A 24,660-nucleotide genomic window follows, 5' to 3' on the forward strand; every position below is an offset into this window, starting at 1 on the left:
ACAGACATTTCGCTATTTGTGTTGTCTCACCCTTTGAAATATGTTCGAAATGGAGTTGTTCTTAAATATTTTTCTAATGTTTGTTGGGAATCTTGGCGTGGGTTTGTGTCACTGATATGGCTATCGAACACTACCGGCAGATGGCACCAATGTTAAGGAATTTAAAATATACTTTAGGTGGTATCCGCAATGCGTACTTTCAGGCTTTGACATAATCCTATTTTCTATTAGAGCCTACAAGTATGCATTATGAACAATATGTAACACTTATCATCCATATAATCGCAAACAATAGATGTCACTAAAGTTCTGCGTGCGAGTGAAATTGAAATGCGAGGCTTTGACATAATCCTATTTTCTATTAGAGCCTACAAGTATGCATTATGAAAAATATGTAACACTTATCATCCATATAATCGCAAACAATAGATGTCACTAAAGTTCTGCGTGCGAGTGAAATTTAAATCAATCGCTTTGTACATTGAAAGAAGAGCTTTTCTCACCAACGAAATTTAAAACAAACGAAGTTTTTTTTTGACGCAAAACAGCTTTCTTGAAAAGCAATTAAAAATGTTGGGTACAATCGTTTCATCGCTTGTCATAAATTCAGGTTTATTTACTCTTGAAACATTTAATTGATCACTTACAAATATTTTTATAGAAGGTTTTTGTTAATAGTTTTCCTTCGTATAAATCAACCATTTTTGCATCAATTTTTCTCTTACAAAATATATACTGCAGATATAAGGCTGAGCCAAATTTGTGCAATTTTGTAGTTCATAAATTGAAATGTATGTCTTTTCTATTCAATAAAGTGTTATGTTATGTTATGTTATTTACTATTGAAGAAAATTCTTCTTAACAAAGGGTGTCTAAAACTTCGTTTTGGAAGAAAGTATTTTTTCTTCGGGTTAGATATAAAATCTATATTCACAATAATTCTCGCGAATTACAAAAATTCTTACGATACGACAGTTCTTATGACCCACGAAAATTTTAGTGATTAAATAAGGTCATGCTGTGCCTTCTAACCAAGATGACAAACTCACATATCATGGTGGTGAGAATAAACAAGGCCTAACTCGATTTGTATACTCTCCACCATGGGATGGGGTGTATGCTATGAAGCTCGAATGAAACTTTGCACAAGTTGCTTTTATTAATGGTGGTCGGATGGTATTGCAAATGGGTCGTATTGGACCACTTTAAAATATTTAAATATTAGCGGGAGAAAAATTCCTTATAATACAAAGATGATCCACTATTGTCTTTAAAAAAAATGTGTCAGTTTCAAAAATTAATTTTCAGAAATTTCGTTTTGATTTTTTCGTAAAGAGTCAGTCCCAAACATTAATTTTCGGGCATTTCGTATTTTCGCGGTTTTGGTCACAATTTTTTGTTCAAATATGAAATTTTAATATATTAATTTATTTATAAATCCGCTATTGCATCATAAACGTTCTAATTTTGTGTAAAATTGGACAACTACAAAAAGGAAAACGAAAGAGATTGTAAGCGTGCTCTTATTTTTCTCGTTTATTCTTAATCTTCGGAACTGTCAAACATAGTTTGACACCCATGGCTCATCTATGTATTATAAGGTCTATGGTAAGCACCAATCTTTCATATGTACCCTCTCAGAGCTTGATTCCGTTAGATAATCTGTTTTCAACTTTATTAACCCTGTAATGGCCCAATTTGTTTGCAAGCTGATTAAATATTCAATGTTAACGATACAAAAGCAAGAAAACTAAACAAGAAAAATTTATATGGTAAAATTCAGTATATGCTGCAAAGCCTCATGAACAGTTTTAACAAAGTTTTCTTTTCATTTTACCCATTTTAGTTGTCTTTTAGGTGTGTTTTACTAAAAGCTTCCTGATATAATGAAGCCCGCCTAAAGGCAGGATTGGGCATTAGAGGGTTAAATACAAAATAGTAAAAAAGCATTTACAATTTCAAGAATGAATCTGGTCTAAAATCAAGAATTTAAAACTCAATTTATTTCAGTATTATTTTTTTCTAATTGACATTGTGTAATACTCGTACATATGATTTGTTATTGACTAACAAGTTAGGAAAGTCTAAAGTTGGGCGGTGCCGACTATATTATACCCTGCACCACTTTGTAGATCTAAATTTTCGATACCACATCACATCCGTCAAATGTGTTGGGGCTATATATAAAGGTTTGTCCCAAGTACATACATTTAAATACCACTCGATCTGAACAGAATTTGATAGACTTCTACAAAATCCATAGACTTAAAATTTAAGTCGGCTAATGCACTAGGGTGGAACACAATGTTAGTAAAAAACAAGTAAGGAAAGTCTAAAGTCGGGCGGGGCCGACTATATTATACCCTGCACCACTTTGTAGATCTAAATTTTCGATACCATATCACATCCGTCAAATATGTTGGGGCTATATATACATGTTTGTCACAAATAAAGGGTGATTTGTTAAGAGCTTGATAACTTTAAAAAAAAAAAACGCATAAAATTTGCAAAATCTCATCGGTTCTTTATTTGAAACGTTAGATTGGTCCATGACATTTACTTTTTGAAGATAATTTCATTTAAATGTTGACCGCGGCTGCGTCTTAGGTGGTCCATTCGGAAAGTCCAATTTTGGGCAACTTTTTCGAGCATTTCGGCCGGAATAGCCCGAATTTCTTCGGAAATGTTGTCTTCCAAAGCTGGAATAGTTGCTGGCTTATTTCTGTAGACTTTAGACTTGACATAGCCCCACAAAAAATAGTCTAAAGGCGTCAAATCGCATGATCTTGGTGGCCAACTTACCGGTCCATTTCTTGAGATGAATTGTTCTCCGAAGTTTTCCCTCAAAATGGCCATAGAATCGCGAGCTGTGTGGCATGTAGCGCCATCTTGTTGAAACCACATGTCAACCAAGTTCAGTTCTTCCATTTTTGGCAACAAAAAGTTTGTTAGCATCGAACGATAGCGATCGCCATTCACCGTAACGTTGCGTCCAACAGCATCTTTGAAAAAATACGGTCCAATGATTCCACCAGCGTAGAAACCACACCAAACAGTGCATTTTTCGGGATGCATGGGCAGTTCTTGAACGGCTTCTGGTTGCTCTTCACTCCAAATGCGGCAATTTTGCTTATTTACGTAGCCATTCAACCAGAAATGAGCCTCATCGCTGAACAAAATTTGTCGATAAAAAAGCGGATTTTCTGCCAACTTTTCTAGGGCCCATTCACTGAAAATTCGACGTTGTGGCAGATCGTAAGTCTATTCATGATGAAATGTCAAAGCATACTGAGCATCTTTCTCTTTGACACCATGTCTGAAATCCCACGTGATCTGTCAAATACTAACGCATGAAAATCCTAACCTCAAAAGAATCACCCTTTACATACATTTAAATATCACACGATCTGGACAGAATTTGATAGACTTCTACAAAATCTATAGACTCAAAATTTAAGTCGGCTAATGCACTATGGTGGAACACAATGTTAGTAAAAAATATGGGAAACATTTAAATCTGAAGCAATTTTAAGGAAACTTCGCAAAAGTTTATTTATGATTTATCGCTCGATATATATGTATTAGAAATTTAGGAAAATTAGAGTCATTTTTACAACTTTTCGACTAAGCAGTGGCGATTTAACAAGGAAAATGTTGGTATTTTGACCATTTTTGTCGAAATCAGAAAAACATATATATGGGAGCTATATCTAAATCTGAACCGATTTCAATCAAATTTGGCACACATGACTATATTACTAATTGTACTCCTAGTGCAAAATTTCAACCAAATTGGGCCAAAACTCTGGCTTCTGGGGCCATATAAGTCCATATCGGGTGAAAGATATATATGGAAGCTATATCTAAATCTGAACCGATTTCAATCAAATTTGGCACACATGACTATATTACTAATTGTACTCCTAGTGGAAAATTTCAACCAAATTCGGCCAAACATCTGGCTTCTGGGCCCATATAAGTCCATATCGGGTGAAAGATATATATGGGAGCTATATCTAAATCTGAACCGATTTCAATCAAATTTTGCACACTTGACTATACGACTAAGTGTTATGTTTGTACAAAATTTCAAGCAAATCGGTATAAAACTCTGGCTGTTGGGTCCATATTAGTGCATATCCGGCGAAAGATATATATGGGAGATATATATAAATCTGAACCGATTTCTTCCAAAATCAATAGGGTTCTATTCTGGTCCAAAGTAGGAACATGTACCAAATTTGAAGGCGATTGGACTTAAATTGCGACCTAGACTTTGATCACAAAAATGTGTTCACAGACAGACGGACATGGTTATATCGACTCAGGGACCCACCCTGAGCATTATTGCCAAAGACACCATGTGTCTATCTCGTCTCCTTCTGGGTGTTACAAACATATTTCAATTAAATTTGGCACGCATGGCGACAATGCTAATTCTACTCCCTGTGCAAAATTTCAACCAAATTGGGGTAAAACTCTGGCTTCTGGGATCGTATTAGTCCATATCGGGCGAAAGATATATATGGAAGCTATATCTAAATCTGAACCGATTTCAATAAAATTTGGCACACTTGACTATAGTACTAATTGTTCATCTTGTGCAAAATAAGTCCATATAAGTCCATATCGGGCGAAATATATATATGGGAGCTATATCTATCTGAACCGATTTCTTCCAAAATCAATAGGGATCTATTCTGAGCCAAAACACATACTTGTGCCAAATTTGAAGTCGATTGGACTAAAATTGCGACCTAGACTTTGATTATAAATGTGTTCACGGACATCGCTATATCGACTCATGAGCCCACCCTGAGCATTTTTGCCAAAGACACCATGTGTCTATCTCGTCTCCTTTTGGGTGTTGCAAACATATGCACTAACTTATAATACCCTGTTCCACAGTGTGGAGCAGGGTATAAAAACAGCTGATACTTATGTGCTACCTCTTGCAAGTTGTTACAGGGAAAAATGTTCAGTAAAAGCCCGCAACCTCTATATCTCAAATGTTTGTAGCTGGTTCTTAGGGTAAACAAATGACTTTTGTGATAATAATAAAAAATTTACCGGGTACGCGAACGGAGCTAATATGACTTTAGGTAAGTACTATGTTCGCTTTTCGCGTTGAAATATTCGCGGTTACTTTATTAAAACGGTTCAATATAAAGCAGATAAATTAACTCAATTGATGCGCCGTTTCTTGTTCCTCTACACGCAAAGAAAAAAAAACGTTTGCAAAACGTGTACCGAAAACGTTTTTCTTTTGTTAGAGTTTTTTGAATTGCTTCGAAAATTTTAAACTTTTATTACCAAAAAATTCGTTTGTTACAAAATTTTTATTTTTTCAATAAAAAAAGTTATTTTTGAAACAACAACACAGTCCATTTCGTTTATATCAAACACTGTTCTTTTCCGACTTTATGTGTTTAATAAGACACATTTTACAGTTCAAAATTTAATATAGTACAATGTAATGTTGAACATTTTTTCGGAATCTTCCGAACAAATCTGGAATATATGTAAAAAAAAAAAACAAAAAAAAAACTTTGGTCGAAGCAGGGATCGAACCCACGACCCTTGGCATGCAAGTCGGACGTAGCAACCACTATTCCACGGTGCCAAACTAAATGTTTGTTTCTGTTAAATAAACTTTGTTTATTCGGTTCGTGGGCGCCGCAAGCTTTGCTATATAAATATAACTTATATGGACAATTATCTATTGATGACCGTAACAGGTACATAGCTCAGTGGTTAGTGTGTTGGCTTACAAATTGCATGGTCCGCGGTTCGATTCTCCGTCCAGGCGAAAGGTAAAAAAAATTTAAAAATTATAAAATTGTATAATTTCTTCTACATTGTTGGTATTACAGGAAAAGGTGTTAAGAATTAAAAAACCTCTTGGATGTGAGAAAGATGTGAGGGAAAATGCAATTAGCAAGAAAACAACGTTTTTTTTATACCCTGCGCCACACTGTGGAACAGGGTATTATTTTTTTGAGTTAGTCTTTATGAAATTGTTTTTACATCCTGGAAAAGAATAAACGTTTATCACAAAAAGTATATACTTTTCTTCCAAATACACTTCCTTACAGTTCCGAAGATTAAGAATAAACGAGAAAAATAAGAGCACGCTTACAAAGAAAATGAGAAACGAACTTTATTTGTCTAAAATTTCGTTTGGGAGGAAAGAATTATTTTTTTGCGTGTAGATTTCGATAAGACTTTATAGGAATATGCTTGTTTTCATTTCTAATTTTGATTACTTCTTTGGAAGTAATTTAATTATACAAAAGTACAATTAAAATTAATTTTAATGTGGTTTTTATATAAAATATTGTTACGGATGTTATATTTCTAGATTTAAGTGTATTTAAATTAATTTCCGTTAATTTAAAATTTCAAATTGTAACGGTAAAATTACGTCATCACTTGTTAGAATCATCTTTATTTTCTAGTACTTTCCTAAACATCTTGCTTTGTTATATTCATTTATTGTTATTGTTGTAGTAATATGAGCATAACCATCTGCAGTTAAATTACGAGATACTTGATAGGCAAAACTATGAGCGACAGAAGCGACCAAGTGATTGTTCTAGATAGTTGTAGGCAAGTCTATGAACATAATCTGATATGCGACATCTGCCAGCTACTAGTAGAATGTTCTAGATGGTTGTAGCCAAGACTACACTGAAAAAAGCATGCCCGGTTCCAAAGATTTTGTCTTTGCTTTAAAAAATTTGGTATTGATTCCGAGCCAAAGAAGCGGAGAGTACAAGTAAGGATACTTTTAAGGCACAATTCTCTTTTAAATAAATTTGGGTTTTTTGTACTTGCTTCTAGGAAGCAAATTTTAAATTTTCGCTTTTTCAGTTTTTTTCTTCATAAGCTATCACAGTCCTTTAACAACGAGTAAACGACAAGTTTATTTTCCAAATTAAGACTCGACTTCCAGTAGAAATTATGCAATGTTTCGAGTAAAAAACGTCTTTAAAATAAAGTTTGAAAAACATGTCCTATATTTGAACGTTTTTTTGCTTTGTAGTCAAGATGCAAAAAGACAACAAATTTAAAGACATTTTCATTAAATTTAAAGAATTTTTCTGAATTATTAAAGTCAAGTTGAGCTTAGCCCAAACATTTTTCCTCCCATTTTATGATACCCATTTTAAATGAAATCACTTAATTGTAAGGACAACACGACTTCATTGAAAAGTTTATCGACTTTTGGACAAGGAAAAACACTTTATATTAGAGAAATGCGTCTTCTATGCTAAGCAAAATTTGCATTCGTATTTTAAAGACATGAAATCTTTGACCTCACGACAATATTTGTTTCAGTGTATGAGCCGATAAATATGTGCGATATCGCCCGACATGTGCGACATCTGCTTGTCGATTAATCGAGATGGTTGTAGGCCGTCATATCACGATATATAAACCCCTGGCGGAGGGAGCTGTCAAGCTGTGAAACCTGTCAGTTAAGCAAATAAATTGTAGATTGTCGTTATTTGAAAAGAGCTGTGTTTTCATTATCGGGTTATTAAACACGCTTCGATATAAAAACGTAACAATATATAAAATAGTTCGATTGTGGACGGCTGTCTTTAGTAGAATTTTGTAACACAATCCATGGTGGAGGATACAATAGATTCCTTCTGGTCGATTGTTTTGACCCTATCAACTTGTGTAATCAAGTAATAACAAAATTTTATAGGATTTGAATTTTGTTCTTTTAATTGTATGTCTAATTAATTAATAATATTAAATAAATTAGTTATAATATTGTAACAAATAGCAGTCTTATGTGTTGCATACATTTTGTGTTAGCTTATAATGGAGATGAATGATATTAGGGTAGTATAGTACTAGTTTGAAATACATAGTAGTGATATTGGTTGGTAGTGGCGGTTAGATATTCTTAACTATTTGTCTTTTGTCTTAAAGTTACACATACAACACGCATCGTTCATAAAAACACTAAAACAATAAACATAAAAACAAATATAAACGTTTTTTCACTAACAATTACTTAACCGATTTAATTTTTAACTGGGATGTTGCCATTTTTTGTATGTCTTTTGTAGCAGGAAAATAATTATTTCCAATAACTATAATTAAATAATACTTTACAAAAGTTAGATTAGTTAGAAGGTATGTAAAATCTCAGAATATGTAGATTATCTGTAAGGGGTCGTATAAAAGAGGAAATGTATGAACCAAAAAATTATTCATTAATCTCTCAAGACGATTTTTATTTTGTTTAATTGAACCAGCTATTAATTTATAAATTATATAGGCGTCTTCCTCTATATGATTGATTACGATTAACGGATGCCAATACGAAAGGAAGTTACTCAAATTCTGTTTTTGTCCACGAATTTGTTATCCTCTCCTACTCGATCTTTCACAGATTTTGCTAACTGAGATATGAATTTGGATCTATACTATCCTAAACTAGTAGTTATTTACAATAATAGATTCACTTAAATTTTAAAGCTTACAGCTAAATCTTTCACTAAAAAATAATTTGAACTTTTAAGTACTTAAAAAGCTATGGGCAAAATAAAACAAAACTATTTACAACATTTACATGATCTCTTTGATGTGATTATTAGTGTGAGTGATAGTGCTTTCTTTCGAAATGCAGCGAACAGATTATGATGTGAGAATATCTCTAAATATCCAGAAGCAAATCAGCGTGCCTTTTTCAAATAGCACCATAACCAGAGTATTCTATTTAATTCTCTTTGAGGTATATAACTTGTCTTTCCAAGGAAGAATTATGCTGTAAAGTTCTCCCGCATAACCTTTTCAAATACTTTGGGATAGAAGAATTTGCTCTAAGCTTTACCAGAAGCATAGATTGTGAGAATCAACTGACTTGTTGTGTTAAGAGATTCACAAGCTCTGTTCTATCCATATTGTTAAGAGTTTGCATATCCACACCCAAAGCTGTTGCAACAGCTTCAATATCCAAACCAAAGGATGCCAACAGTTCGAGAAACCTCATCTCTTCCCCCGTTACCGGATTAGTGAGAGTAGGACAGGAATGATTGCATTGAGGCCAGCTGCACCGTTCCAATAGACGCAAAGAACATCTTTCCGGAACCCGAGGTACACCACTTCGTCGATTAATTTTCGAAGCATTGTTACGATGCTTTTCCACTACCACCATAATAGGCTGTTCTTTTTGTAATTCTCTCTCGGGATCATTGAAGTTATGTTCCTTCTTTCTTCTTTGTCGTTTCTTATGCTTTCTTCGTTGTTTTTCTTGTTCAGTGCGTTTGCGTGTTTTATGCTCTTTTCGTTGGTTTTGAGTGTCCGTAGAGTTCTCGGTGGCCGGTATGGCATTAGTGAGATTGCTTTCATGATCTACTTGGGGCAAATTATTTTTTCGTCGCTTACGCCTTTCCTCGCGTCGTTTTTGCTGTTCGTGTTTTTGGCGCTTCCGTTCTAGTCTCTCTTCTTTCGTTAATCGTTTGCGCTCCATTCCATTGCCGTTGTTTACGTTATTTCGTCTTTTTGCGCGCTCTCTTTCTCTCTGCTCAAGTTTTTCTTGTCGATGTTTGGCCCCTTTGTGGCTAACTGTAGCTTCTGTAGAGCGTTTCAGTTTATCATGGCGCTTTCTACGGGGCCGCGTTGAATGTTCCCAACACCTGAGCGCTGTGGGCAAAGATATGTCATCGATTTTTAAGGATAGCCATTCCCGTTTCGATAAGACCGCATGACCAATACAAGAGGGTGCGAAAACGGCCGTTACATTATCCAAAGAGGATCGCAACGCTCCTCCCATGGCGTGAATATAGTTCCATTGATGTGGGGTAACAGGTGCGGCTACATTATCTGCTCTCATTTGGGCTTCATCGAAAAGCCATTGGAAAACAAAGAGAGGAGCTAAAGACAAAAGTTAAGGGTTAGTACATCTTCAAAACACTCGAACTAGGAAAACTTACTTTTTAAGGTGGGATAAAGTCTATAGCCGAAATAACAACGCCATGGTTCGTCTTTGTATTCCTCGACACAAGCATCAGGCAGCATACCCTTCCAGAGAGACCAACCCTGACGTACAGCTTCACTTGAAGCTACAGCAGAGGGTGTGTAGGGTTCGCGATCCAAGAACCATCCGGAATCACTAACTCCCCGTACCGTAACTTGCAATTTCCTTTCAACTTGTAAGTAATGTGCTATGCGATCCAAATTTAGCATAACACCAAGGCCTCCCGCCGAAGATCCCACTAATAGCAGTTCTGCACCAGGGACACGACCCAAACCCATGGGTATGAGATCAGCAATGACTTGCTTCAAAATTAGAGCACCCATAAAACGAAATGAAAACTCCTTTGAAGCAATTGTAGAATTAGTACCAGACCAAGAGTCACTGCTGCAATAGGGGACCAACACATGATTGGCACTGTGCCAATAGGGATTCTCCTCAGGCAAGGGGGAAAGGATGCCACCAACTGAAAGTGAAAATAACTGTATTTTTGTGTTCCGATGCTATGTATTAATCAGAAACTTACCATCTCTAGTATCTGGCCAATCAGTGGAAGTCATCAAGTGCCTTAATCGATTCCAACGTGCTCGGCACGACTTTACATCATAACAGTGCCAACCGCCTTCAAGAAATACTATCCATTTCTTCGAATTAGCATTTTTTCGCAAATAAAAGCTCATTGCAGACCCATCGTTACAAACAATGCTGCGATTGGTTAACAAAGCTTTCTTCAGCGCTCGTGCTCCATGTTCATGGTGATGTGTTCCGATTATGTGATGGCCATGCACTGAATTACTTTCACCAAAAGAATTAACTTGTTCCTGCATTAAGCTTGAGGATGTATTGATAGAATTTTCTAAAGCTTCATTTGAAAGTAATGTCGCACTTGACGCATGACTTTGGTGAGGTGGGGCAGCAGTAACGATGAAATTACCATTGAAAATTACCGTAGCACATAACAGGAGAATTTGAACTAACTGCAATAATTTTCTACTCCACGACACCCGTTGTTGCTGGCTATAAGCCAACGGACAGCCAATTGACCGCAACCTTTGTTTTATTAAAGTCGATGTTGAAACTAATTGTTTTGGTGATGGATATGTTGGCATCGTATTCTTGTGGATTGTGATTTTCATTGAATCCATGTGGTTTATGGTGGGTGTCTGCGATATGAGGCTATTCGTTTGTATCTGTAATATAAAAACAAAAACATGATGCCTCAGATTATTTTCTTTTTCAATAGGAATATATACTAAATTAAAATAACGTTGTGGGTGGAATCATAACTGAAAGAACAAGAGCTTGAAACTGCTCAATATTGTTTTTACGACAACTTAAATTGTTAAATTCAGACTCGACGATTTTGTTGAATTTTCCATAAAAATTAAATATTCTAACTTTCAATTAAAAATTATTTTCTTAACTTAAAGGAAAATTCGTCTTACTTACAAAGATATTCACATGTCTTTTGAGGGTCCCAAATGTCAAAGATTAGTATCTCCTAAATATGATGACAAATATTAACACATTATTAATAAAATTTTTTTCATTCAAAAATTCCTTACAATTGTCCAAATTTTGTTATTTTTTTGTAAATTTTGTCGTATAGTCTTTCATATTAGGGTAATTTTTTTCATAAATGGTATACAAAAATAGTCTAATTTAGAGTTTTATCCAATTTAGACTTTATTGACAATTTCTCTTATAAACTAGATTTGTCTGATATTTCTCTTCTTCTATCTCTTAAAACAAACATATATTTGTTATGAACCATACATGAAGACCAACAGCAACCACAACAAAATGAAACAACATTGTATAACTAACTACTTGTTTTTGTTTATTAATGTGGCATGCGACTTGTTTTTTTTCTTCTTTATTTTGGTTATTTTTCACAACGTCATGATTTTACTCTCTTAGTGGTTGTAGTTGTATACTATATATTATTCTGGTTTGTTTTTGTATGTTATTTGTTATTATTATTGTATTTTCTGTTACTCTACCACTTTGGCGGAAAAACTCGCTTTGATCAAAATGCGAGCAAGAAGCTTTACGATAAGATCAAAGGCTCTTAACCGACAAAGATGACGACGACAACGATGGTGATGATGAACGAAGTAACGTACGAATGGGCGATCTACACACATACGAATACACACTAAGATGATGACGACGACGACGACGGTATGGCCGTATTTCTTGTTGCCGCTGTGCTGGAGATGATGTTAATGATGAATACGGCAATTGTGCCGCCAACTTCGTGATCATAATGATGACGATCAATGGGCTACAGGGAGATGACGATGTATTTATTGCGATCACAATTTTACTTGAACAAAATCAATGGTAAATTATGTTTGTTTTTTATGGCCATTGGAACAATAGTTAACAACATTCTACTAAACATCATACAAAACGTTGGCAGCCGCCGATATTTATTTGTTTAAGTTCATCGACTATCAGAGGACACCATTCACCCAGTTATAAGCAAAGACAATAAACGCTAGGAAGATAGGAAATTGGCTACTGAGGAGATCAAACCATTTACCGTGTTAGTTTCATACTTTTCGTTTATCGAACCAAACGCATAGCATTAAAATGCAAATAAAAGGCATTAAGTGAACGAAATAAATATCCATAAAGGGGAAAATTTAATTTTTTTGTTGTTGCCTAAAATTTAACATTGTTTCATTAAGCAAATTAAGTTTTTCATTCAAAAAATAAAAATGAAAAACAAGTAAAAAAATTACTAACATGGTAAATGCAACATTTGGTATGACGCAAGCCAATTTCCTATCTTCGTAAAGTTTATTGTCTTTGGTTATAAGCATTTGTTCTCTCCTTACCTCCTCTCAAATTGAGGGGAATTCCTCTCCATCAACTCATGAGAAAGCATTGTTCATTGTTTTGAATGCATGAATGAATGAACGCAAAAATTTTGCACATGGACAGATAGTTATTGCTTAAAGTTACTGACGCGTAAATATCAGCTGATTACAGTAGATAACAGATATAAGAGGGTAAGAAAAACACAGCTTTTAAATGAAAACAACATTTCTTATAAACATATTATTAGAATGTATTAAAAAAATGAATTTGGGAAAGAATTATTAACAAATCTAATTTTTAGTTCTAAAACATTTGATTACAAAAACAAATAACTAATAACTTCACACACTAAAAACAATAACTAAATCAACCAAAAAAATATGTAATTAAAATAAAAGAACACCGCCTTGCGTACACGTGACGGGATAACGTAATGGTTAGCGGTGTGTCACCAACTTCTATTGCAATTCCTATGCGAAAACAAAAGCAATCTAGATACAAGATACCATGGCTGAACAAGAGGGTTAAATCATGGGCCCATATGATTACAATTTTTTTATTTCGACAACATTTAAGATGTCAAAATCATATGTTTATGGTGATTGCAGCTCTCCAAATGACACTGCATAGCAAATGTCATTTGGAGACAAACAAACTCGCGCATTCATAGCTGGAGAATTGTTCAAAGATGACTTGAGTATCTTGGTAACATATTCCAGACCCAAAAATACCAAGCACATCGGTTTTTAAACTGCATCATAAACTGGTTTTGTTAATAGATGGCGAAGATCCATTTGACTGACTTTCATTCTTAACTTTGGTGGGTATTATAGTCTTATTTGTCTCATATCGGCGTTCCTCGGATGAATTATCCACACCGAAAGAATTTTCTTCGTAAAAAGAACGAAAAATTTCGTTAAAAGTACGAAATTTGTCATTGTTTTAAAACCAAAGAAACTTTTCATTAAAAGTACGAAATATTTCGTACTTTTTACGAAGAAAAGTTCTTCCAAAATTTTCGTAGTTTGTAAGAAAAAAATTCGTACTTTTTATGAAGAATCTTCGTACTTTTTATGAAAAATCTTCGTACTTTTTATGAAACAATTTCGTTCTTTTTATGAAAATGTTTCGTACTTTTTATGAAAAAATTTCGTAGTTTTATGAAAAATGTTCGTACTTTTTATGAAAAACTTTCGTACTTTTTTCTGAAAAATGTTCGAACTTTTAGAAAAAAAAATTTATAGTCGAAAGTGCATTTGGTTGTAGTTGCAAGTGTGAAAAATGACATCACTACTTTACATCTTAAGTTTTTGAATAATTTTTAGTTTTATTGCTTCACTTTTATTCATAGCGCGCTATCACCTAAATGAGAAGTAGCATAGACTTGCATAAAAAATAGAATAAAGGAATACACTCAAACACATTATAAAAGACAATTTAATGCCGCGAACGGAAATTTTACAACTTCAATGAAACTTCTTCGTTATTTCAAAGAAAATGTTTCGTACTTTTTATGAAGAAATTTTAACGCAGAATGTTTCGTAAAATATTCGTAAAAACTTCTTCACAAAATTCATGAAATATGAAGAAAGTTTCGTTAAAAGTACGAACTTTTTACGAAGAAAAGTTAATGTAGAATGTTTCGTAGAAGTTTCGTATATTCGTAAAATTTTCTTCGTAAAATTTACGAAAATGAATGAAAATTTCGTTATTTTAATGAAGAATTCAGGAAGAATAGTTAATGAAGAATTCTTCGTAAAATTAACGAAGAGAATTCTTTCGGTGCACTTCACAATCACTCATAGGTGACGCAATTAAATTTGAACCTTTATTTTTCTCTGGATTTGAATTATTTTTTCAGGACAATTGAAAGAATAAATAATTGCCACTTTTACCAATGCCATACGATTCTTTTATCAGCTGATTTTGACTTCTTAAAATTGTAAACAACATATTGAAATTTGTTGTTTTTGTTATCGTGATTCAACCTCCTTATTCAGCCATGCAAGATACATTCTTTTGCTCTGAATATAAGAGAATAAATGTGATGGTGTAGAGGGTATGAGAAAAATTGCCTTTTCTGTAAATTTTTTTCAAAGGCTCTGTCCAGAAATATATCTAAAACCGTAATATGATAAATCGACGAGGCCCATGGACATTTTTATATCTTAAAATAACTCAACAACTAAAAATACATTACATATTTTTATTCAATTCTAATGTTAAATATGACAAAAATTATCCTATATTGACATCAACTATAGGAAATAATCGGAAACAAGAAAATAGGACTTTTTTTGCCAACAAAGTTATTGTATTTCGTTTCGCCCACCGTCTATCGCTATAGTTATGTTTATACGCTTACTGGTTTTGAGAATAGTAACAAAATTTTATTCGGATTGAACTTATTTGTATGATCATAGAATTTAATATACAAGTTTATTCATACAAATTTGAGACATACTTGTGATAAGAACAATTACATTGAGATGAGGAAAATTTCGAAAAAAAAGTTAAACTTTGACAAAAAAAATCTGATACTCGTTCAGAGCGGGAAAATATTTCGCATATCATTACAACACATTATTGTATTTGACGCAATCAATTCTAAATCTACCATACGCCTTTGACAAAATAAAATGAACCGCCAAATTCTTTTACGAACAGATTTCTTTCAACATAATTGAGTTGACGTCAAAAAAGTCTGTCTGTGTTTTTTGTTTATATTGTGCAGAACATTATCGTCCAAACATCGTTGGCATTTTTGTAATGTCATAATTGTTTGATTTCTTTTTGGTTTGTGTGAAGGAGCAAATGATAAGAAATACCAATGCCTACGACAATAACTTCTTATTAATAAGAAATTGTATTTATGCATATGTATATGTTATGGTCTTCTGTAAATTCTAGCTATATTAACTCTTCGGCTCGTACAATTTATAATCGTGACATTTTAATTACAAATTGTCAAAGAGATACAAGTTGATTTCCCTAGTAATTTACAACATTCTTTCATTGCTGTACAGTGCACTCACAAGCACATAGATAATCGGAATTTTATATGGATGATATTAAAGAAAATACAGAGCAAGAAAGAGAGAGAGAATTTCGTATGTGTACTAATTTTGTTGCTGCACAGTGCCCAATTAAAACATCTTCTTCGACAAAAATAGTCAACTTACAGCACATTGGAATGTGGGAATTTGATCATATAAAATGGTTGTACGGTAAATTACGCTGATTTTTAGCTGATCTCTAATAGAGTTAAAATAAGTTTATTTTTTGGATGCTATCGAATTAAAAAAAAATCAATCAAATACAAGTATGAACCGCAAAAACATCATTTATTTAACTTAATTTATATACTAATTTTCTTAACATTTGCTAAGCGGCATGTTTTACAACATATAGGTTTTCTAAATTTCTGTTCAGAAAATAAAGCCGACCCATTTTCATCAGCGGCGGCTGATACATACTGATATTGTTTTGTTTTTTTTTTTTGTTTGCTAACACTCAATATACACCAGATTGTTAATTTGTCGCACTGTGCAACAGCGTAGCTCCCAACTACAATTAGAAATATTCTCAATGAATATTTGTATGTCTGTCCAGTTACTCGTTTGCTCAAGAGTGGCATTGCTTAAATACAAAAACACCATAGTGCATTTATTTTCAACCATATCAAGAAGCTCTTTGATCAACAAGCCGGCCAAGGCGTTGTAATTAAATGGCGCTTATGGGGTAAAAAATAGGCAAAGTCTAACACACAGATTACGACGATGGAAAAACAGAGCCGACTTGTAGTACTATGGTCAGCTATGGCATATGAATGTTTTCATTTAAAAGCAGACAATACTACACCCTCAAAAAAAAATCGCTTCTCTAACATATGTTCCAAACATATTTTGCAGGAAGCACATATATTATTGGATACCGCCGAAACATTAATATGTTTGTTTTATGTGAGCATATTATATGTTTGGAAGCATTTTGAGTCCAAAAATAGTATATGCTTGGAAGAATTCCCCAAAGAAGATTGTGTTCATTCCCTCACATATTTTTATCTTCCACGAAATTTTTGAGTTCTTCGCATCTTTTTCTGTAATACAAATACGCTGTTTTTTTTTCAAATGTCTATTTTCTTGGTTCCGAATGTCTATTCTCTTTATTCCGAATACTCAATATACTATTCAAATTAAATAATATTTAGACTTAAGCATACCAAATTTTTGGCCATATTATAAAACAGTTTTCCGAAACAACATACAAGCGGTTTCACAGAAATTGCTCTCATTTCATTCTCCCGCTGTGTTATGTTGATATCTTTTTATTCAACCCTCCCGGCTTCCATCTCTATTTCTTTCTCTATACTAACTCTCTCTCTCTCTCTGTCGCTCTCTGAATAAAGTATCACAACATATATATGTTTACTCGAAATTTGTAAATTTATATATGTTTACATTCACGCATATTATTTTTATGAAACATTCATGCCCCAAACATAATATATTCGAACATATTAACATATGTGTCCCAAACATTTTGTGTTAGTTTAGGAACATTACATGTTTGCACTTAAATATATTGTGTTTAAAAATTGTGCCCGAAACACATTTTGTTTATATCGGAACATATGAAAAACATATTTTTCTAACAGTGTAGCCTTGTCCCAGTCCTCTAATAAATTAAATATTAATTAAAATTTTATTAACAATCTATAGCGTTGTATATACATGACTCTATATGTAGAACTACGTGAAAATCTAATGGACAAATGAATGTTGATACGGACGGACAGTACATTGACATAATGATCTTTAGATGTCGGCGGCAAAGGTGTGCACTCTCAGTACACTTTAATCGTGATTTGTTTAATTAAAGCAATTTGTTGTTTTATTTGGCGCCATCTACTCTCGTTGCAAGTCATTAATTACAAATGCATCAGACAAGCAATGTGACAGTTACAGACCAATTTGTCTGGTTGGTACATAGGTAGGTGACTGTAAACATCCGTTGGCATCCCTACCAATTACCCGCGCAGGTGAGAGGAAACATAAGTAACCGCTTGACTGGCGGCAAGTTAAAAGAAGTGTTAAAAGTATATAATTTTTTTTTATTAAATCACATCATAATAATTCACACCTTTGGTCTTGTGGACTAGTTAATTAAGTTAATTAGCATTCAATTTACTGGATTATTTGTCGCCGCCATCACAAGATGTGTTTGATTGTCAAGGAGATGTTGGAGGGCTTTTAGATGAAATACTTCACACTTCATTTCGTAGTAACGATAAAGTTTTAAATAAACAACATAAATGTAAATTGAAGAAACAGTTTTTGTTTTCATTCAATTTAATGTTAAAATTGCTTAACTGTTGTGGTTTTAAATGTTTGAAAATAAAAAAAATAAATTGGGCAATTGGGGTAAAACGCTGAGGAAATATTGACATTTTTTATAAAATCCAATTTTTCTTTCTGATTCAAAACCGAAATTATCACCCCATTATTTTTTTAAACCAATTATTTTTTTTTTAATTGAGATTTTTTTTTAATTGAGATTAATAATTATTTAATTGAGTTCACCTCATTTTTCAATTAATTTTTCGATTAACCAATTAATACATCATCAATAAATACAAATACATATGATTTATCACTTTCTGATGTGTTTTTCGATTATAATTATAATTTTGCTACTAATTTGTAAAACTATATAAAATAATTATTTGCGATTAAAATTTTCTATTATATTTTTGATTGGAAACATTTTTTTTACTTAATTAAAATATTAATTGGTATAATTCGTAATGTAAAAATTAGAAATAATTTTCTTAATTGAATTTATTTTTTAATTTGTTTAAAAAGTTAATTGTTTAATTGGTTGTAAAAGAAAAACATATGGCGTTTTTATTGTTTTTGCACTTCCAAATATTGGATTCCACTATTGAAAAACAAACTTAAAATGGGCCTTTAACCATGAGTTAAATACCGCTCACGCACACTTTTTTATTTGATTATTTAGATTTCTTACATACTTGTTTTGGCACAGGCACGAAAGCTTTGGAATTCCAAGAAAACTGCCACTCGTTGTTACGTTGCTTAAATCTGGCGGCCCTTTTGGGCTATAAAGCCCCTGCTCTACAAGTGAACAACACAAAGACGGCTTACATTTTTTTCGCTTAGTTATCAATTTCTAATCACTGGCGCTATGAACCAATTTGGAATGTCTAGCAGACGCCATTCGTTTGATTTTTTATTTAAATTACTGTATTCGATTATGGGTTGGGGAAGTCGATAATGGACTGATGTGGAATAACAAACGGATAAAAGGGTGCGATTTGATTGCTATTTAAATTGACTCTACTTCTTTTCTATAGTCTATGAAGACAAAGAGAGGGACAATTTTTTTATCTTTGAGCCATTTAATTTTCTAAATCTCTGGAGTTTGGCTGTGGATTTTGATGATTATTTTCGGTCAGAAAGGTAGACATAAACCAGTAGCAAAAGAGCTCAAACACCATTTCAACAAACACCAAAGAAATAGGGCGGCAAAAATCAAAGTTGAAATACCGCTTTAATGTTTATTGCTTTGAAAAATTCATTTCAATTTCAAGTTTGTTTGAATATATCTGTGGCCATCCATCTATCTGCCTATACTTTCGTCCGTCCAGCCGCCTGTTTGATGTTTATGTCTATGTTTGTCCAAGTTAATTAAGAAACATTGTTTGGTGTAAATTCCTACGGAAGCCACTGTGACTAGAACAACAAGACAACAGAAGGGTCTGCTAAAGGCAAAGAATGGCAAAAATCATTATTCAAATCCGGCCGATCGTAGGAAAATAAATTAAATTATTTTAGTGATATCCCAAAATGCTACTCGTGTTAATTATTAGTTCGTAACGAAAGAATCCACTACAAGTTAAAGTGAATAAATATAAATATACAAAACGAGATATACCAGGTTATTGGTAGATATATACACTGAAAGAAAATGTATCGTAATATGAGGAAAATATGTAATTCAAATTAAGCCCACGCATCAATTTCGTTTACATATCGTAATTGTTAGTTAAATAATGAAACATTTCATAGTATTTTCGCAAATGTTCAATATTTTAATGAACATTTTTCGATAAACTCCTTTCTTCCACACTGAGATAAAGCTAACTCATGACCGCCTCAGTGAAACCAGCAAACATTGAATATAGAACATCTGCTTGTATTGGATATATAACATCACGTTGAGAGTATTTTTCAAAAACGGTATCCACATATATTTCGAAAATAATTCTGGAAAAAGTTTGACACTATTTGCCCAGTAGCGAGGAATTACATTAATTAATTAATTTAGGCTTTGTGTAATTTATACTGGAAAACAAATGTGCAAAATTCATACGACATCAATTAGATATTGTGCCGGATTTCAAGTAAAAACGTCATTAAAATAAAATCCTAGTTTTGAATTCTTTTTATCTTTGCAGCCAACTTACAAAAAATAATAAATAATAATAAATTTAAGGAAGATTTCTCTGATGCTTAAGAAGTGGGTCGGATTCATTAAAGACAAGTTTACCTCAGTTCAACGGAATTTTTATGTAATATTACCATTTTAAAGTTTAATCTCCTAACAATAAGGACAAAACGCCTTCAATGAAAATGTCAATAATTCAGTTGGATTGGTGAGGAGTAAAGGTATATCTATGCATCAAAAAACGGCTCCTAAGCGCGTCGTTGCGTGTCAGCAGTTTGTTTTTCATATACGACAGCCTATCGATTATCTAACGTTAGCAAAACGTAAACGTATCGTAAAATTCAGAAAAAAAAAAAACAAGTATATACGGCCGTAAGTTCGGCCAGGCCGAAGTTTATGTACCCTCCATCATGGATTGCGTAGAAACTTCTTCTAAACACTGCCATCCACAATCGAATTACTTAAGTTGCGGTAACGCTTGCCGATGGCAAGGTATCTTAAAATCACCTAACACCACCTTCTAAATTGTATGTAAGTCCATACGTGGTATATATTAAATCAAAAAAGATCGATCCAATACGTATATAATTCAGTTTGACAAAGTAGACATAAAATTTTGATAAAATTTTCTACAGAAATAAAATTTTAACAAAATTTTCTATAGAAATAAAATTTTCACGAAATTTTCTATAGAAATAAAAATTTTGACAAAATTTTCTATAGAAAGAAAATTTTAACAAAATTTTCTCTAGAAATAAAATTTTGACAAAATTTTCTATAGAAATAAAATTTTGACAAAATTTCCTATAGAAATAAAATTTTGTAGATTATTTTTGGCTCTAGTGGCTACCATGATTATGAACAGATATGGACCAATTTTTGAGTGATTGGACCAATTTTGGTATGGTTGCTAGCGACCATATACTAACACCACGTTCCTAATTTGAACCGGATCGGATGACTTTTGCACCTCCAAGAGGCTCCGGAGGTCAAATCTGGAGAACGTTTTATATGGCGGCTATATATAATGTTCCATGGTCCATGTTCCAAATTACAACCGGATTGGATGAAATTTGCTTCTCTTGGGGACTTCGCAAACCAAATCTAGGGATCGGTTTATATGGGGGCTATATATAATTATGAACCGATGTGGACCAATTTTTTTATGGTTGTTAGAGACCATATACCAACACCATGTACCAAATTTCAGCCGGAACGGATGAAATATGCTTCTCTCAGAGGCTCCACAAGCCAAATCTGGGGATCGGTTTATATGGGGGCTATATATAATTAAGGACCGATATGGACCAATTTTTGCATGGTTGTTAGAGACCATATACCAACATCATGTACCAAATTTCAGCCGGATCGGATGAAATTTGCTTCTCTTTGAGGCTCCGCAAGCCAAATCTGGGGATCGGTTTATATGGCGGCTATATATAATTATAGACCGATGTGGACCAAGTTTTGCATGGTTGTTAGAGACCATATACCAACACCATGTACCAAATTTCAGCCGAATCGGATGAAACTTGCTTCTCTTTTAGGCTCCGCAAGCCAAATCTGGGGATCGGTTTATATGGGGGCTATATATAATTATGGACCGATGTGGACCAATTTTTGCATGGTTGTTAGAGACAATATACAAACACCATATACCAAATTTCAGCCGGATCGGATGAAATATGCTTCTGGTAGAGGCTCCACAAGCCAATTCTGAGGGTCCCTTTATATGGGGGCTATACGTAAAAGTGGACCGATATGGCCCATTTTCAATACCATCCGACCTACATCAATAGCAACTACTTGTGCCAAGTTTCAAGTCGATAGCTTGTTTCGTTCGGAAGTTAGCGTGATTTCAACAGACGGACGGACGGACGGACATGCTTAGATCGACTCAGAATTTCACCACGACCCAGAATATATATACTTTATGGGGTCTTAGAACAATATTTCGATGTGTTACAAACGGAATGACAAAGTTAATATACCCCCATCCTATGATGGAGGGTATAAAAACAAATATCTACATAAGTCAGTTTACATATCAGCTAATCAAGAAACAATTGTTACCAAGTTCATTCATTGCTATACCACATTAAAAATTAATTTTAAATTTAAAAATTTGACGCTTCTTAAAAGATTATTTTCAAATTTAGCGATCATATAGTATTTTTTTCAATTAGGCTAAACCCAAAAAAATCATAAGTTACGTTACGGCAACGTTATATATTTAGATACCTAACCAGGCCTTAGCAAGTAATCAGCTCTGGCCAACTTTCACTCTTTCTTACTTGTCTCTTTAAGGGTAAGCAAAACTGTTATGGATTTTTCCACAGATTTTCAATAATTCAAATGATAACAAAAAAGAATTTATAACGTAAATCACCTGCTACCAAACATATGGCTTTGCTTTTATTAATTCCTCTTACTTAGAAACGAAAACACCAACAATTTAAGGCGAATATATATCAAAATCCTTTGCTAAAGGTTTACAAAAAGAAATCTAGCGTGACAGGTAATTCGGAAGCTGATACATTTCTTAAAAGAAACCCTGAGAAAAGCTCATGTTTCGGACGGACTAGCAGGACAGGTAAAGAGAAAGATGCATTCTTATAAAATACTCGTGTCTGTCTGTCCCTCTGTCGGTACTATTCTTCAATATAAGCAGAATTGTTGGATTGCCTCCAAATGCTGCGACTCTTCTGTCCAACGTTTTTGGATTTTATATCTGAAAAACAAAACTCTTTATGGATTGAAAAGGTGTGTGCGCGTGCGTGTGTTTTTGTTCGTCCACCACATTGCTTACTTGTTTTTTTGATTTTGCTGTCTGTCTGTCCGTCCGTTCATCTATCTGTATTAAGAGGTACGAGATATACCTTTAGCTAAACGCGCTAAGCCCGTGCCGTTTTTACTTTGTATTATGCCGCCGCTTTGCCTTGGCGGCATGTTGCAAAGAAACTCTTAAGAGACACATGAGAAAGAGGCCAAGACATGGAGTTATATGAATCAACGAACGAACATACATACAAATGAAATCTTTCGAAGTAACAGCATAAACCAGGCCAGTGTTTGTTGTTGTTGTTTTGCTATTCGGCAAAGTTATATCTCTTATTTGTTGTTATTGTTGTTTCTACCTGTCTTTATCCATCCATCCACTTAGAAAATTTTCTGGTAAGGAGATTTATGATGGAAAAATCTTGAAATCTTCCTTGTGCATAATGATTTGGTTCTACCATATTCTCAATAAAAAGTACAGTCTATGATAGTTATGTGCGATATTCACAAATCATAACTTCGTTTCCCTTAATTAGATCAAATTCAATGAGAGGGCATGAGTTTAAGGTTAGGTTAGTTCTTATGTTATGCCACCACTCTTATGCGCCGTCCAGACGATATGTTTATTCGTACGACAGCTCTCGTGTCGAACATATCCCAGATGTTGGCCACACTATAAGTTATGTCTGACCGCATAATCGATACTGCTGCTTATTAACCCGTATATTATGTTAGGGTCATTTGGTGACCCAATTCATATTTAACATCATCGCATTTCTTACTGTTGGAACATATTTAAAAGTTCTTACTACTCAGCATGAATTTAGTATATGTTAACAATTTATGCACTGAGCAGGGTTGGCCTGTCACAAACTGTGACTTTTGCGACATACATTTGCGACGGTATAATACGTATGTCGCAAAAGTCGTAAACCTACTGTAGAAAACCAAATTTTGAATAGAAGAAATCCTGAAAATTTTTTAATTTAGATTAACAGCATTCGCTGTGAGTTTCTGCAGAAATTTGTGAAAGTTTTCCCATGGTCAAGGCTATTTTCTTAGGTGGTATCGAAATTCCCGTTGGTGAGTGTGCAAAATACCTTGGGGTTATATTGGACTGGAGACTGAACTTAAAACTAAGAAAGGACGAGAAAATCCACGGTTACCCTGTACTCGTGCAAAAGGCAATAGGGAAAATGTGAGGACTAAAACCGAAAATTGTTAACATTCCTAAGAACTGCAACTTCTTCGCACATACCATCGTCTTGGCTATCATCGAATTCGCTGCCTAGCTGACGCGACTAAAGTACTTTGAGTTTGCGATTTTGTTACATTTTCTACATTTACGACGCGTATGTGACGTTTACGACGTTTACAACTTTGCGACAGTCGCAAACCTAAAAATGTTTGATACAGACCATCTCTGGCACTGAGTAGTAAGAACTTTTAATTATATTCCAACAGTAAGAAATTCGATGATGATAATGTGACATGGGTCACCAAATGATCCCAACATAATATAAGGGTTAATGTAATCAATTAGATAGTCATCGACGACAATTCGTATCGATTGGCCACACTATATG

At 33.7% G+C, this 24,660-nt stretch overlaps 1 protein-coding gene across 2 annotated transcripts in view; it reads right to left on the reverse strand.

The window, feature by feature from the left end:
* Positions 1-7,709: 7,709 nt before the first annotated feature.
* Positions 7,710-24,660, reverse strand: part of Notum (palmitoleoyl-protein carboxylesterase notum) — a 43,161-nt gene continuing 26,210 nt past the window's right edge. For both annotated transcript variants that reach the window (XM_075306114.1, XM_075306113.1), the window contains 3 exons: positions 10,524-11,187; positions 9,957-10,463; positions 7,710-9,897 (listed from right to left, as the gene is read on the reverse strand). In XM_075306114.1, the coding sequence (XP_075162229.1) occupies positions 8,876-9,897; positions 9,957-10,463; positions 10,524-11,142 (2,148 nt within the window). In that variant the 5' untranslated portion in view covers positions 11,143-11,187 and the 3' untranslated portion in view covers positions 7,710-8,875. The remainder of the gene's footprint in view (positions 9,898-9,956; positions 10,464-10,523; positions 11,188-24,660) is intronic.

The sequence above is a fragment of the Haematobia irritans genome, chromosome 4, assembly GCF_050003625.1.
Source record: "Haematobia irritans isolate KBUSLIRL chromosome 4, ASM5000362v1, whole genome shotgun sequence".
NCBI lineage: Eukaryota > Metazoa > Arthropoda > Insecta > Diptera > Muscidae > Haematobia > Haematobia irritans.